Source organism: Platalea leucorodia (genome assembly GCF_965183815.1).
Source record: "Platalea leucorodia genome assembly, chromosome: 5".
NCBI classification, from domain to species: Eukaryota; Metazoa; Chordata; class Aves; order Pelecaniformes; family Threskiornithidae; genus Platalea; species Platalea leucorodia.
The window spans coordinates 23,026,228-23,040,257 of NC_138827.1; the positions used below are offsets into that span (position 1 = coordinate 23,026,228).

The 14,030-nt window shown below is 40.9% G+C and overlaps 1 protein-coding gene across 1 annotated transcript in view; it reads right to left on the reverse strand.

Moving 5' to 3' along the window:
* The window catches only part of CACHD1 (cache domain containing 1), a gene marked incomplete at its 5' end in the record, with an annotated part of 111,168 nt that overhangs the window by 9,509 nt on the left and 87,629 nt on the right, over nucleotides 1–14,030 (reverse strand). The window contains 6 exons of the mRNA XM_082311524.1: nucleotides 19–118; nucleotides 2,379–2,501; nucleotides 6,514–6,624; nucleotides 8,318–8,499; nucleotides 9,104–9,246; nucleotides 11,297–11,465. Coding sequence (XP_082167650.1) covers nucleotides 19–118; nucleotides 2,379–2,501; nucleotides 6,514–6,624; nucleotides 8,318–8,499; nucleotides 9,104–9,246; nucleotides 11,297–11,465 — 828 coding nt within the window. The remainder of the gene's footprint in view (nucleotides 1–18; nucleotides 119–2,378; nucleotides 2,502–6,513; nucleotides 6,625–8,317; nucleotides 8,500–9,103; nucleotides 9,247–11,296; nucleotides 11,466–14,030) is intronic.

Sequence of the window (14,030 nt, forward strand, 5' to 3'; positions counted from 1 at the left end):
AGAAAAAAGGAGCCAGACCTTGTGCGTGATGTGCTGTTGCTCCACCGGTGCATGTCCTTTGGGATCGATGAGGGTTGGGTGTGCCACAAGGTACCCTCTGTCCTCCATGATAAAGCACCTGCCCCACAACAAACAAAGCGCAGAGCCTCCCGTTAGACCTCCTCAGGCTTTAGAGAAATATGGTGAAGTAAAACATTAAATCTTAAATTTACAGTTAATTAAATTTAAATTTAAAATTTAAATTAAATCTTAGATTTACAGCTGGAGGAAGAATTTTTAAAGGCTTCCATTTATTAGAATAACAGGGCCGTTAAACAAATTCACTACAAAATGTCTTTAAAGAATATATCAGGTATTTCCCTGAAGCTTTTTAATCTGTTACTGTTACAGCCAGCCTGGACCATCAAGGACTTGAAAACGGAACTGATAGAAACAGAAAGAAAAACCCATCAGTGCGTTGTCTTGTCTGATCGGGGAAGATCCAGAAATAAATGAAGCATAATGAACTTGGAAAGCTTTAACAGTTTATTAATCTACTATGTTACTAATTAAACAGAGATTTCACACTCTCCTTTAATGACCTCCCGCTTTAGAATTCAATTTTAACTGGGAGATAAATTACTCCTGCTTCATTCTCAGCCTTCCCAACCTTTCCTCTCCCTTTTCAGCTCTTCCCATTAGCTTCCCGTGTGATCTCAGGGAAATGATGTCGGATCTGTGCCCCTATCTAGACAGGAGTGTGCTGGAAGGTTTTAATCCGTAACGTTTTCAGCATCTCCCGTTTCCATAGCCGCAGACAGCCGCGCTGGGGAAGGCGGAGGAGCAAGCGGCACCAGGGACGGCACAGCCTGTGCCAAGGTCAAGAGAATAGGTGGCCGCAGAAGGGAGACGGGAGGAGGTTAATGCGGCCACTCAATGCTCCCGAAGAGCTCAGCGGGGTAGCAGCCACGTCCCCCAGCGCAGCGGGGCTTTGGCTGGGCCCCGGCAGCTGCGCCGCTGCCCTGGCCTCCTGCCTGGGGCCGGCGGACACTTCGGGTGGCTTTAAAGTCTGCGATTCCCATGGCAGTCTGCTATGTAAAGCTCTACCTACATCAGCTCATGGAGGGAGAGAGCAGATATAATTTAAAGCAATCAGTATAGAATAGATAGGACTGTACACTTTAGGTATACAAAGGAGTCATGAAAACTTGGTTGGATTTTTTTTACTGCCCCAAACTGTTTGGGTTTTGCATTAGAAATTCATGTAGTGATGTTGCATTTTCTCTTTTTTCTGAAAGATGCTGTAGGAAACAGGAGAATGAGTAGGCTTGTGATTACCCAGAATGACCACAGAGAAAAAAAGCTTAGTAGAGAGACAGTAAAAAAACCAAATGGTTGCCAGATAGTTAGAATAGTTGTCTCTTAGTACCTGCGTGCATTTACGTGGAGGCTGTAAGCATTAGATCCGGCTTCTATGTTAGAATGGTCTAACAAACCATTTAACAACATGCTTGAAATTCCTCATTTAGGGAAGGTAGAAACAGAATAAAGCATCTGACCCCATTGATTATTAATAGTTTTTAACTGGGGTGAAGGAAGGCCAAACCAGAAATCCTGATTTTTTTTTTTTTTTTAATACACCATAAAATACATTAAAAAATACCCAAACCAAACCAGAAAAGAACTGGGATGATGACAGAAAACCACTTCCCTTCCCAAATTTAAGGTTTAAAAACAAACAAAGAAACAACAATGCCCAAACCATGTTATCAAGTTACTCCAGATCCAAACCAGCATCTACCCCTACCCCCCGCCCGCGTGATTTTTCAAAAAAGGGTAAAGGAAAGAGGAACAATTAAGATACACGTAGGTCTAAATAAAATTAGATACTCCAGATTGAATGAGACTTCTTCTGGCTAGTGCTGTGCTATGTATTTCTGAGAAAAAGATAACAAGTATATTTTAATAATGATAGTTAAAATAACTAGAGATAATACATCATTATTACATGCTCATAGTAACTAAATAGGTAAAATGAAAACAAAGAGAAGAGAATGGGAAGTATGTTCATTTAATAAAGAATGTTTTTTTGCCCAGGATTTCAGTGAAGTCTAAATACAACAACAACAAAAAAAAAATCAGTTATCTTCTGTTTTTTTTCTTATTCCTGCAGACTGTTTACTTAGCTGATGACAGTTTGGTTTTGAATAACAAAAAAGTCCACGTAATCTTTATAAGAAGAACAAGCACAAATTTTAGTGGAAATCAGAGAACGGACATTGAAAGTAACAGAATCCTAGAAAAGTTAAGTTGGAAAGTACCTCTGGGTCATCTGGTTAAAGATGGGGGTAGGGGAGAAGAAGTCTTTACATATTTATTGCCTGGAAGGAATGGCTTACCTTATTTTGTTTCCTCCGTCTTGGTTACAAACTGGCAGCAGGTCCATGAGAACTTTGTAGAAGTATCGCAGGGTGAAGTCAATGCCCATTACTGCCACCGAATGTCCTGAAGACATCTGCGCACTGCAAAGAGGGGAGGAGAAAAGGAAAAAGGCTTTCCTGGCTGTATTAATAATTAATATTTTAATTACTCAGTTCCCTACTTGAAAAGGGGACTGGCTTCCCTGGCATATAAGTGACCAGCTCAAATCCACACCTCCACACTGAAGCTCAGTTCATCCTGCTTGTGTTTAAATGAACAGTTATAGCAGCTGTAAACAGAGAGAACAGTGTCTTAACAGTGTTGGTTGGTTGCTGCAAATCCTGAAGTTGCTCCACATAAATTGCACCTCATACAACCACTACGTGGAAGAGAAAGGAGACAGCCCAGGACAGGATCACACCCAGCAACTGACCCTTCTCCCCATGGGCTGTTGTCCTTCGACGCTTACATATACCCCTACTACCTGTAGACATGTAATATTTAGCAACACAAATTAGGATTAAAAATTCCCTACCCATACAAATGAATGCAGGACACAGCTCCGGCATTTCTAGGACCCAAATTCCCACTGCCTTGTGGGGGGGTTACATTCTGCACTGCTCCTCTTTGCTCTCTCCCCAGCGTTAGGACCTGAATATGAAGCTGCCATAGAGATTTTGCTAAATCCCTAAAATTCCAAAGTGTAGGAGCAATTATGAATTTCAGCCAGAAAAAAAAGCTGGCCAAGGTACAGACATGAATAAGGTTACCTTGCACCGCATAACTAAGTGGTATTCAGGTGCTAGTTAGTGAGCACCGTGTTAAATGCTTCAAATCACATCCTACTAACAGGCCAGTTATCTGTGCTAGCTGGAATTAAACAGGAGCAATTCATGTTAACCTGACACTGCCTCCCACTGCCTACAGAGAGCCAAGTGACATTTAAAACCGTATCACTTAACAAATGTTCTGATTCAGTATCTTTCCCTAATGTAAGGCAACCATAAAATAAACGTTTAGGGAAAGGGCAGAACCCGGAGTCTCTGTGGATGCTCACCAGCAGTGGCAGCAAGAGCTGCTGTGAATTGCAATGTTTTGCCCACACTGAAAATGTGCTTGTGTTCCTATTTTTACACACCAGTTTGGGAATATACGCAGTTGCCTTAGCAACCGATACATCAAAGACCGACAAAACAGTCTCAGGCTAATGTATGGAAGTGTATTTTCTCACAGCTCTATAAAGGTAAAAAAATGCTACTTTTGCTCAGTTGTATCATTTTAACTTTCCTCACGATCAGTGAAGCAATTGCAAGAGGTCTCCTGGAAGAAGCACAGTCTTGACATTTGGCTGAGACCATTTGGATGCTGAAAGCTCCAAATAGAAATTATATTCTATTTATGTTATTATTTTCCCAAAACTTCCTGTCCTGGCAAATTCCCACCTTCCCCTCAGAAGAAACATCCAGATACACGAGATCTCCTGAATCAATGCACTTGAGCTAAGGCGCAAATCCCCACTGGGCAGCTGGGCATCAGAGCAGTGAGGTTCTGGAAAAAAAGCCTTCCAATATAATAATAAAGGAAAATAACTAATATTTATTATGGCAGGTTGTGAAAATTATTATATTATGTGGTGGTCTGCAGTAGCCTGAGGCTACTGAGCAATCCCTATCACTCCTACATTTCTAACACCCAAAGTCTCAAAGATTGCTTCCTGCAGCACTGAGATGGCACGGCCAGACAGTGTGACATCCCTGAAGGATGCAGAATGATCAGCTCATCCTCAAATCACAGGGCCTGCTATTTTGGACCTATGTGGGCCTTATGTTGATGACAAAGGAGACACCTTTGACTTACTATTTTTCAAAATTTACTCTTCTAAATAATTTTATCTCTGAAGATAGGAATAAAAATGTTTAGAAAAAGAAGATAACTGAACGGCACAGCTGGACTATACAAAGTAGAGGCTGCTGGCAGCTCCCCAATCCATGTAAAACCAACTCTGTTTACTGGACTGAAAAGTTTGTTTGCTTTTAAAGAGGTACAGTGAAGATGTAGTCAAATCTAATTTGCAGATTCATAAATATAGACTCTAAAAACCTGCATTTAATTTATTTTTAACATGACTCATTTCATGGAAAAGGAATGGGAAAAAGGATGACAGTGAAACAGCACAGATATGTTTAACTGTATGTGACAAGACATCAAGCTATGAAGTTACTGCTCTGTCCTAATAGACAAAAAGCCACTAGGAATGCTGTAAATATTTTAGCTTTGTTTTTAAGCATTAAATCCTTCTGGTTTGCTGATGCAAGCTGTATTAAATAACATCTTGCATGAATCTTCTATTCCCAGCCTCCAAAAAAGAAATGATATCTACACAAAAAGGGAATGAGAGGTAAGTGTAAGTTCCAGATAAACTCATGTTGTTATTTAAACCCACACAGCAGTTACTAATACCAGTATGCCTATTAACTCTACTGACTCCTCCCCCACCCCTCTGTTTTTTTTTAAACTAAGACCTCTTTGGGGATTATAACCGCATGTGACTATAAGCTTTAGAGGTCATATTTACCCAGGAATCACACTCACATCTGCCAAACTTTGTTTAACCATTCTTTAATCATGTTCTAATAACCCACATGAGCTTTAAGCTCTTAAAGCTAACTAAACCATCTCTTACTAGATAAAAATCAGAATTTTGATTAATTGCACTTCTCTTCTTACAGAAGTGCTTATTTCCCTTAAGTAAATTCCTCTGTGAGAAGCACCATGCAGGCGTTAGGCTTGATAATACTCCTGCCAAAAAAGACAGGCAGATGTCCTGTCGTGGGAAATCCCAAACAAAGCCGAGATGTCTCTGAGACGAGTAGAAAAGCAGTGTCCCAGGCTCTGCTGGCTTTGTGATCTGTATTTACCAGCGCAACGTTAGAAGTTACCTTTGTACTAGTGGGGTCTTAGATGGAGTGTGTGCAGAAGCCACATGCTCAGCGAAAGTCTCGGAAGAGATTCCGCGTAAAAAACAAAACGAGTAACTACCATTTCTGAAACTTGGGAGAGCTTATGCTAGAAAGGTTTAGTACATATTCTATAAACTGACCTCCTTTAAACGGCCTACATCTCACACCAAACCTCAGCCTTAGGCTGGGCCAGGAGGGAGCTGAAACGAAAAAAGTCTGGTCCTCAAGGAAAGGGTCATTCCAGTACTGACAAGATGTTCATAGAGAGACTGACTCCATTTCTCCTGGTGGTAATATTACACTGTACTGAGAATAAAGGAAATGCCAAGATTCTCTCGATCAACACTGAATGACAATACATTAGAATTTCCCCTTTCCTTTTTTTAAACCATAGAAGACTAATTAATAAAGAAAATGCTTCTTCCTACATGGCTATGATGTTTATTTTGGTTTTGATCCCAAAGGCACGGGCTACTGTTTCCACTCTGATTTTTTTCTGCAATCCTGTAAGGGCAGTTGAAGGTCTACAGGCTTCTCCTCAAGTTGTTCTTCCTCCCAAAAGCCCCTGTCCTTAAGTGCTGAATTTAAACAGCCCAGGCGAGGAGCTCCCCCAATTTCTTGAGTACGGACAGACAGACCTTTAATTAAAACTGCCTTGTGGACTGACCTCTATGTGCAGTTAAGCAGATCAGCTTTCACCTCTTATTCCCTTCCAAATATCACCCTGGTACATACAACTTCAGGAGTGTGAGTAACTTCAGGAAATTTAGAGATTAGCTGTCTTGATGAAAAAAAGTAGTCAGTCTGTTTGACTACTAGCAGAGAGGGAATATATCCCAAACTGCCTAATGAAAGCAATCCCTCTCCTCCTCCTAGGTCCCTGTCATGTTCATCCAGGAGCACATCCTCACCAATCAATTTTTTTTTCTATATGCTGTTATTATTTGTATATGAATAAAGCTACAGAATATAAACCTATTCACATACCATGGATTTTTCACAGTGTTTCAGTGTTTCCACTGAATCTACACAAGGTTATATCATGTTCTATCAAAAGCACTTTAAAACCAGGTTTGGTTTTCAGTTCTTGAACATGAAGGAGTTGCTAATTGAGAGTATTCTTGCTTGACATAAACCTCAAAACACCATTTACCTGGAAGAATGGACTGTGTGACTGATAGTAACGACGTAGCCTGCCCCTCCAACATCTAAGTAGGGACCAGTAAAGGTAATTAGTCCTGGATTAGCGACTGCATGCAAGTACCTAAGGGCAGCCAAAAGAAACACTCACAATTAGTAAAAAAAAAAAAAATTGGTTACTGCAAACTTTAAGACAGTATCCTTGATTTTGCAGAAACACAGACAAACATTGAATTCTGGACACTGTGAACAATGTGCTACCAAGTTAATGTTTCTTAATATTAAACAAGTATCTAAGTATGATTAGGACCCAAACCTAAACCAGACTTGCTCAATAAATGATTCCTCAGTACATACAACTGCATTAAAAAAGCTCAATTTACTTCTGCATAGAATACATTTAATGTCATTTTAGACCTTTTTCCCCAGAACAACTTATGACTTAGTGCCAGTGGTGTCTCAAACTCAAAGCAAACACTGGCAAAATTATTATGTTGCAAACACAGGAGAAAGGACGTCCTATGGGCAGAATTCACACATGAAAATCTGCGAAGATGTCAGAAAGTGATTACAAATTACACTCTCTTTTAAAACTTACTGTCAACATAACACGAACCACAATCATCTCAAGTATCTTTCTACTGTCATAAGAAAGTTTATAAAACATTCCAACTGTTGGAAACACTTTCGTGTATGAAAAACCTATTACTTTGCTTCCCAGTATACTAACCCATGAGTCTGGACTGCACTGTGAAAGTGACTGAATTCTACTCTATTCCTAGTGCTTGCACCTTCTTTCCAAAACACTGCCATTTGGCTCTATATAAAAAACAAGACACTATGGCATGCTGCATATGGAGGCTTTTTCAAAACCATGGTTTGAAAAAAATTAGTGGAGTGTAAAAGCAAAAAAACTCCCTCCCAAAAACAATAATGAAAATAATTTGAGAGCTTTTAAAATGGAGACAAGGGATTGTAAAAGCACATTCAGTTACAACATCAATGCACCCTGTTTATCTTACTACAAAAAGAGAGAGCAAAATTCCGTCATCTTATCTGGCAGCAAAAACATAAACAACAACAAAAAGGAAGAAACCCTGAAAAAAGCTAATCAGTAGCTATGGTAATGATTTTTTCAGGGAAAACATGGGTCAGGAGAGCTACAGCATGGCCAATGCCAGGAGCAATTCAGAGCCTTCCCGGTACAGCTGGAGGGTTGGGAGCCGGCGCTGGGTGGTGCCTTTCCCAGTGTCACTGTGCAGCAGCACCTGGCTGGCTCCTTTCAACAAAGCACACATGTCAAAACACACTCCAGAGCGCTCTCATGTCTCAGGCTCTCATTTGTAATGTATACAAATATTTTCCCAAATCAGATGCTGGTGCATAATTAATAGTGCACAGTCAAGCCAGCAAATTCCTCCTTTAAATTAGCAATGAAACCCGCTGTAAACAAACAAAAAGACTAAAATATTAACAACCAAAAATGGCACAAGGAGCTGAAAACTCTCCCGAATTAGCTAATCCCTAAAGGGGATGCTCATTTTCTGAATATTTATATTCCCATCTGCCATAGCAGGGACATGAAACAGAAACTATCACTTAAAATAAAAAGCATTGGAATTAGAACCGACAAAGGTTTTAACTAGCTGTATTTAAGTACCAAGCCTTTTACCCACGATGAAAACATTTCTAGTTAAATAGTTTATAGCTGGCTATAAAAAAAAAAAAAAAACAGGCTATGAAATCAGTACCAAATATTTTCCTTATTGCCCTCCAAGATTATCCAAAGCTTTGATAACGGGACCCTAAAAACTCACCATTGTCTCCTGGTGGGATCAAACGCTTTGTCCATGAGGGAACCGGGGTAAATTCGGAGCACCCCATTGGGGGTTGCTATGTAACGGCGCACAATAGAACTGTTCAGGCTACTCATTTCCATTTGTGTCATCCATTCATCTGTGACGTGACTGGTAGCCATTACTTCATTTCTGACAGAGAACTGCAAAACAAAGGCAGACCTAGCAGGGTTCCTCTAAGACTTGCATGAAAAGATAATAAGCTACTCGCAGGGTTTCCTAAAGAGCGATCGGAGATCATCTAAACTCAATTACTTGTTTAAAGTCTCCTCACACCAGATGGATCTGGCACATTCCAAGCAAAGGAAAAGCTTATTATAGTGAAATATTGTTGTCGTTATCTCTGAGGCTTTTAGCATTTGCGTTTTTACTTCACGTAAATATAAATACTGCTCCGCTTGCACACCAAATAGAAATTTCTCATTTATATGCCTAAGAACACAAAGATATTTCCGCTAAGAATTTACTGCAGCTTTAGTTTTTCTAGTGTTCATTTCAATAGCTGCTTATCAACTTTTTCCCCCCTTTTGGGGAGAAAGCCCTCTCCCTCCTCTCTCCACTCTTCGGGGCCTTCAAGCCCATGGCCATCTCTCCAGGCATGGGAACACCACTGTGAACCACCAATCCATAACCCTATGAGCATCAGGAGATCAATGTTTCGGGTACTCCCCTCCTAGATGAACTCGTGGGACGTGCAGAAACCAGGGTCTCCAGGGCTGACCAGAGCAGTCAGCATCGAGGACATACCTTAAGGCCAGGATTAGCAATCAGGCGCGTGTTGTCACTGAGGTATGCTGTGTAATGCTCCACCATCCGCTTTGTCTCGGGCTGGCTGAGATGTTCGTATGGAGAAGAGAAGCTGCCCGCAGAGAGCATTACCGTAGGGCTTTCTAAAAACAGAAAAATATGAGAAAGTTAAGGACAATGAATTGCACATATTGGATAGTAAATCCATTTGTACCACAAAAGGGTATCCCCTGCCTGTTCCTTCACTCTCCCACACTTCAGTACGCAAAGAACACAGCTCCCTCAGGTCACAGGTGGACTGTGAGCGAGAGTAGGAAACGTGAAGTTCTCCATCCAAACCAAAGCGCTTACCAGCACAACTTGCCTCCCCAGGCACTGACAAAACTTATGTTGCACGTGAACTACCTTTCTTGCTTCAAAATACAGAAGTCACAAAGTTAGTCCACTTACTCTGATCTCCATGTGTTATTTGGTAAACTTTCATGCCTTTGTTCTCAAAGTCTAAACAATTTCTAAATTACTACTTTTTGAAAGATTACAGAAGCTGTTTTCCCTTAAGAAAAGATTTCGTTCTAAAGAAGAAGATATTAATTGTCCATGTTTAGGTTAGATATGGCAGAGGAAAACGAAAACAAGCACTTTCAGTTACAGATAATGAACAAATGGAGAATTACAAGCACCGAAAAGGGAGCTTACCAATAAAAATGTAGTGTCGGGTGATTTTCAGAACGGACTAGAAAGTAAACTTTCGTTGTGCAGAAACTGCCATACCAGACAGCTTTTTCTTTTTAAAAAGAAAAACTATTATAATGATGCAGGGCTGAAGGTTGAGAAGAATGACTTTTCTGAATATTTGACCCACGGAACCTGATTTCCCTGTGTGTAATGGTCTCCAGAGGAAAAATTTCACTGGCGTATGTGAAGTGTTCTGCTTTTATTCACATTCCTCTAAAACACATCACCATACATCCAGCAACCATATGTACTGCAGTCATCACTTATGAACTTCTATTATAGTCCTTCATCTGCTTCCCAGACCAAATATTCTGATGTGATTGCGTTTTGCTTTGCATGAAGCTTCTCCACTTGTCAGCTTAGTACTGCGTTTTTTGGATATTTTCCATTTATATCTTGTCTTTCTGGATATAAGATAATCAAGACTAGGCACCACATTAAAGAAAGAAAAAACCCTGTATTTTAAACAATTGGCAAAGTAATTTCCATAGGTTTTGTCAAGTTCCTCCATAACTCCTCCAGTCTAATCTCACTTAGCTATTGTGGTACTGCAATATAGCTAAGAAAATATCACAAATGTGCCGCTAATCCACCATGAGACCTTCAAGCCTTGCTAAAAACAAAAGCAGTTAATTCAGAACTTCTTATAATACAGCACAGATTTTAGCAAAACCCCCCAAGATTAATACTTAAACATGAAAGCTTGCAACTTATGATGCTTATATAAAAAAATTCTATGTTCTTAGGATATATTATGTTTAAGTTCTCTATCCTTTCCAGACACTAGAACTTATACTGCCACGGAGACTCTCCCTCTTTCCAGTAATGTTTGAGCAACTACTGAAATTAGTCAGGTAGAGTAGAATCAGTTTAGCTTATCAAAAGCAGGAACACGTCAGTAACCTGAGCATTTTTAAGTAGGTAAGGAGGGTCTGCAAATGATCACACCACAGGAGTTCTCCGTTTCCCCCAACAGACATAACTTCTCAGTTCACATGGATCGATGGTATTAAATGCTTATGGTAATGAAAAACTTGCATAAATCCAAATTCAAAAAGTAATCCTGCACAGCTGGCTGGGACTTCATCCTACTTATGTTATTTGTCAATAACCTGCTTTACAGCCAAGAGAGGAGAACTTAAGCTTGGTGAGACATCTCTCACTCCCCCCACTCCACTTTCTGGGAACTTGATTGAGCAAGACTCACGGTGCATTTCTCTCGTACTCTGATGAGCAGTCTCACTGCCTTCACCCACGCAAGTGCTCCCCACTGAGCAGGGTAGCTATGATCAATGAAGAGGTATAAGAAGGTATGGCTGATTAGAGCAATCAGCCCTGGAAATAAAAGCATCTCAAAAGGAGAGTATTTCCAGTGTTTTGTGAGAAGAGTTTTACTTCCTACTGCCACACTCTACAGAAACATGCATGAGGTCAAGACGAACTGCAAGAAAGCTTTACCTAAGGTAGCCAGCTGCTTGAAGTGCAGGCAGGCGTTCGGCTGGCCCAGCAGATCCAGTCGATGATACAGGAGCTTGCTACTGGAGACAGTGTTGAGATTCTTCAGCTGTTTAACAGGTATTTCTGGCTGTATCACCACGACACACAGAATAAAGGATGTATCCTGGACCTGAAAAACAAGGGCAAGTCATCAAACTTAAACAAAATGGTGGAAGTGTTACAGAACTTATTTTCTATTTAGCATTCATTCTCTTTTCTTTAATTGCCCATCTCGTCCAGTTCTGGAAGGCGGCACCACACTTCACCATATTCTCAAGGATCACAGCTCCCACTCTCTCTGGAAACAGACAATTCCCTTTCAAAGTAGCTAATATGGACTCATTTGGCTGCTCATGGCTTGGACAGGTGCACTCTTTGCTGAGTAAAAAACTGGCTGGATGGCTGGGCCAAAGGAATTGCGGTAAATGGAGTTAAATCCGGTTGGCAGCTGGTCACAAGTGGTGTTCCCCAGCATTCAGTATTGGCACCAGTTCTGTTTAATATCTTTATCAATGATCTGGACAAGGGGATCGAGTGCACCCTCAGTAAGTTTGCAGATGACACCAAGTTGGGTGGAAATGTTGATCTGCTGCAGGGCAGGAAGGCCCTGCAGAGGGACCTGGACAGGCTGGATCGATGGGCCGAGGCCAACTGTATGAGGTTCAACAAGGCTCAGTGCCGGGTCCTGCACTTGGGTCACAACAACCCCATGCAATGCTACAGGCTGGGGGAGGAGTGGCTGGAGAGCTGCCCAGCTGAAGAAGGACCTGGGGGTGCTGGTCAACACCCAGCTGAACATGAGCCAGCAGTGTGCCCAGGTGGCCAAGAAGGCCAATAGCATCCTGGCTTGTATCAGAAATAAGTGTTGCCAGCAGAACTAGGGAAGTGATCGTCCCCCTGCACTTGGCACTGGTGAGGCTGCATCACGAATACTGTGTTCAGTTTTGGGCCCCTCACTACAAGAAGGACATCGAGGTGCTGGAGCGTGTCCAGAGAAGGGCAATGAGGCTGGTGAAGGGTCTAGAGCACAAGTCTTATGAGGAGCAGCTCAGGGAACTGGGGTTCTTTAGTATGGAGAAGAGGAGGCTGAGGGGAGACGTTATTGCTCTCTACAACTACCTGAAAGGAGGCTGTAGTGAGTTGGGGGTCAGTCTTTTCTCCCAAGGAACAAGTGATAGGACAAGAGGAAATGGTCTCAAGCTGCGCCAGGGCAGGTTTAGGGTGGATATTAGGAAAAGCTTCTTCACCAAAAGGGTAGTCAGGCACTGGAACAGGCTGCCCAGGGAAGTGGTTGAGTCCCCATCCCTGGAGGTCTTTAAAAGATAGGTAGATGTGATGCTTAGGGACATGGTTTAGTGGTGGACTTGGCAGTGCTAGGTTAATGGCTGGACTTGATGATCTTAAAGGTCTTTTCCAACCTAAGCGATTCTATGATTCTATGACTCGATCCTATAGAAAATAGAGTGCAGATAAAAACTTTCAAGCCGTATTGGTCTCCATGCAGGGTAGAGACTTTATCACAGCAACTGAGCTCCATACATGCACATTCCAGTCTGTAACTATTCTGTATGTACTGAAGCCACTAGGTTGTACAAAAAAAATACTTTTCCACAGTCTATGCACAAAAGAAAAATATTTAGTTTTCAGGAAAAAAGACTGCATTAAGACTTTCATTTTGTTCCTCAATTTGCAATAATTTCTAACACTGTTTCATGGGTACTTTTTGAAGTGTCATAAACAGAGGAGAGGCTTCAGGTTCACAGTTGATAAAAACACACTGGTATTCCCATTATGAAGAATACAGACAAATTAACTCTCAAAACCAAGATTTTATCGTTACCACTCTTAATTGTGTGCTGCATATGTCACATGCTTTACTGGTTTGTATATTTTTAAGTATCCTATAGTACATCAGACTAACAAAACTTGGAGTTGCCCAGCTGCTCTGCAAGGGTGTTTGATATTTAATGTAGCATTACAACATTAGAAAATTAGCTCCAGACACCCTCCTATGTGAATTTCTGTTACACAATGACAGACTTAATCTCTTAAAACTGCTCAGCTTGAACTTTTAGGTTGGATTTAACTTAATGCTGTGAAATGATCCACAAGTACCCTCCTAAGTTGGCTGGCACAAAGAAGTAGCCAATTATTTCTGGCATCAGAGAAATTCACCTGGATTATATTTAACCTTAGATTCCATCTTAATCCCTGGGTCAAGATTAGTGTTCAGATATGTTCAAAACTGAAGAAAGGAGGACAGCTGTCAGAAGCTCTCTTAAAGCTTTTACAACTACTAATATAGCCTGTTGCATACACATCGTACTCAGTTTCAATGAAAGCTTCGATAAAACTAATGTTTGTAAGAGAAGTGTTAAATTACAGCAAACATCAACACTGGCTACTGGTACAGTTCTGCAACAAGATAGTATCAGAATGAGAAGCTGACATTTTCTCAATTGTATTAATTAATGGATCATACTACTCTGCTGCAAACATAACAGCAGCATTAAGCAAAAGAATGACTTAATATTAAACTTTGCCTCAGCACTGTATTGAAATGTGGTCTCTGGTAGTTATTTGTGTCACCTGGCTTGCAGTACGACATCCAGAAGAGTATAGCTTTAATTCCATTGGGAAAGCACGAATATAATCTCTATGTAACTGTACATTACATATGTCTTATGAAATGAGT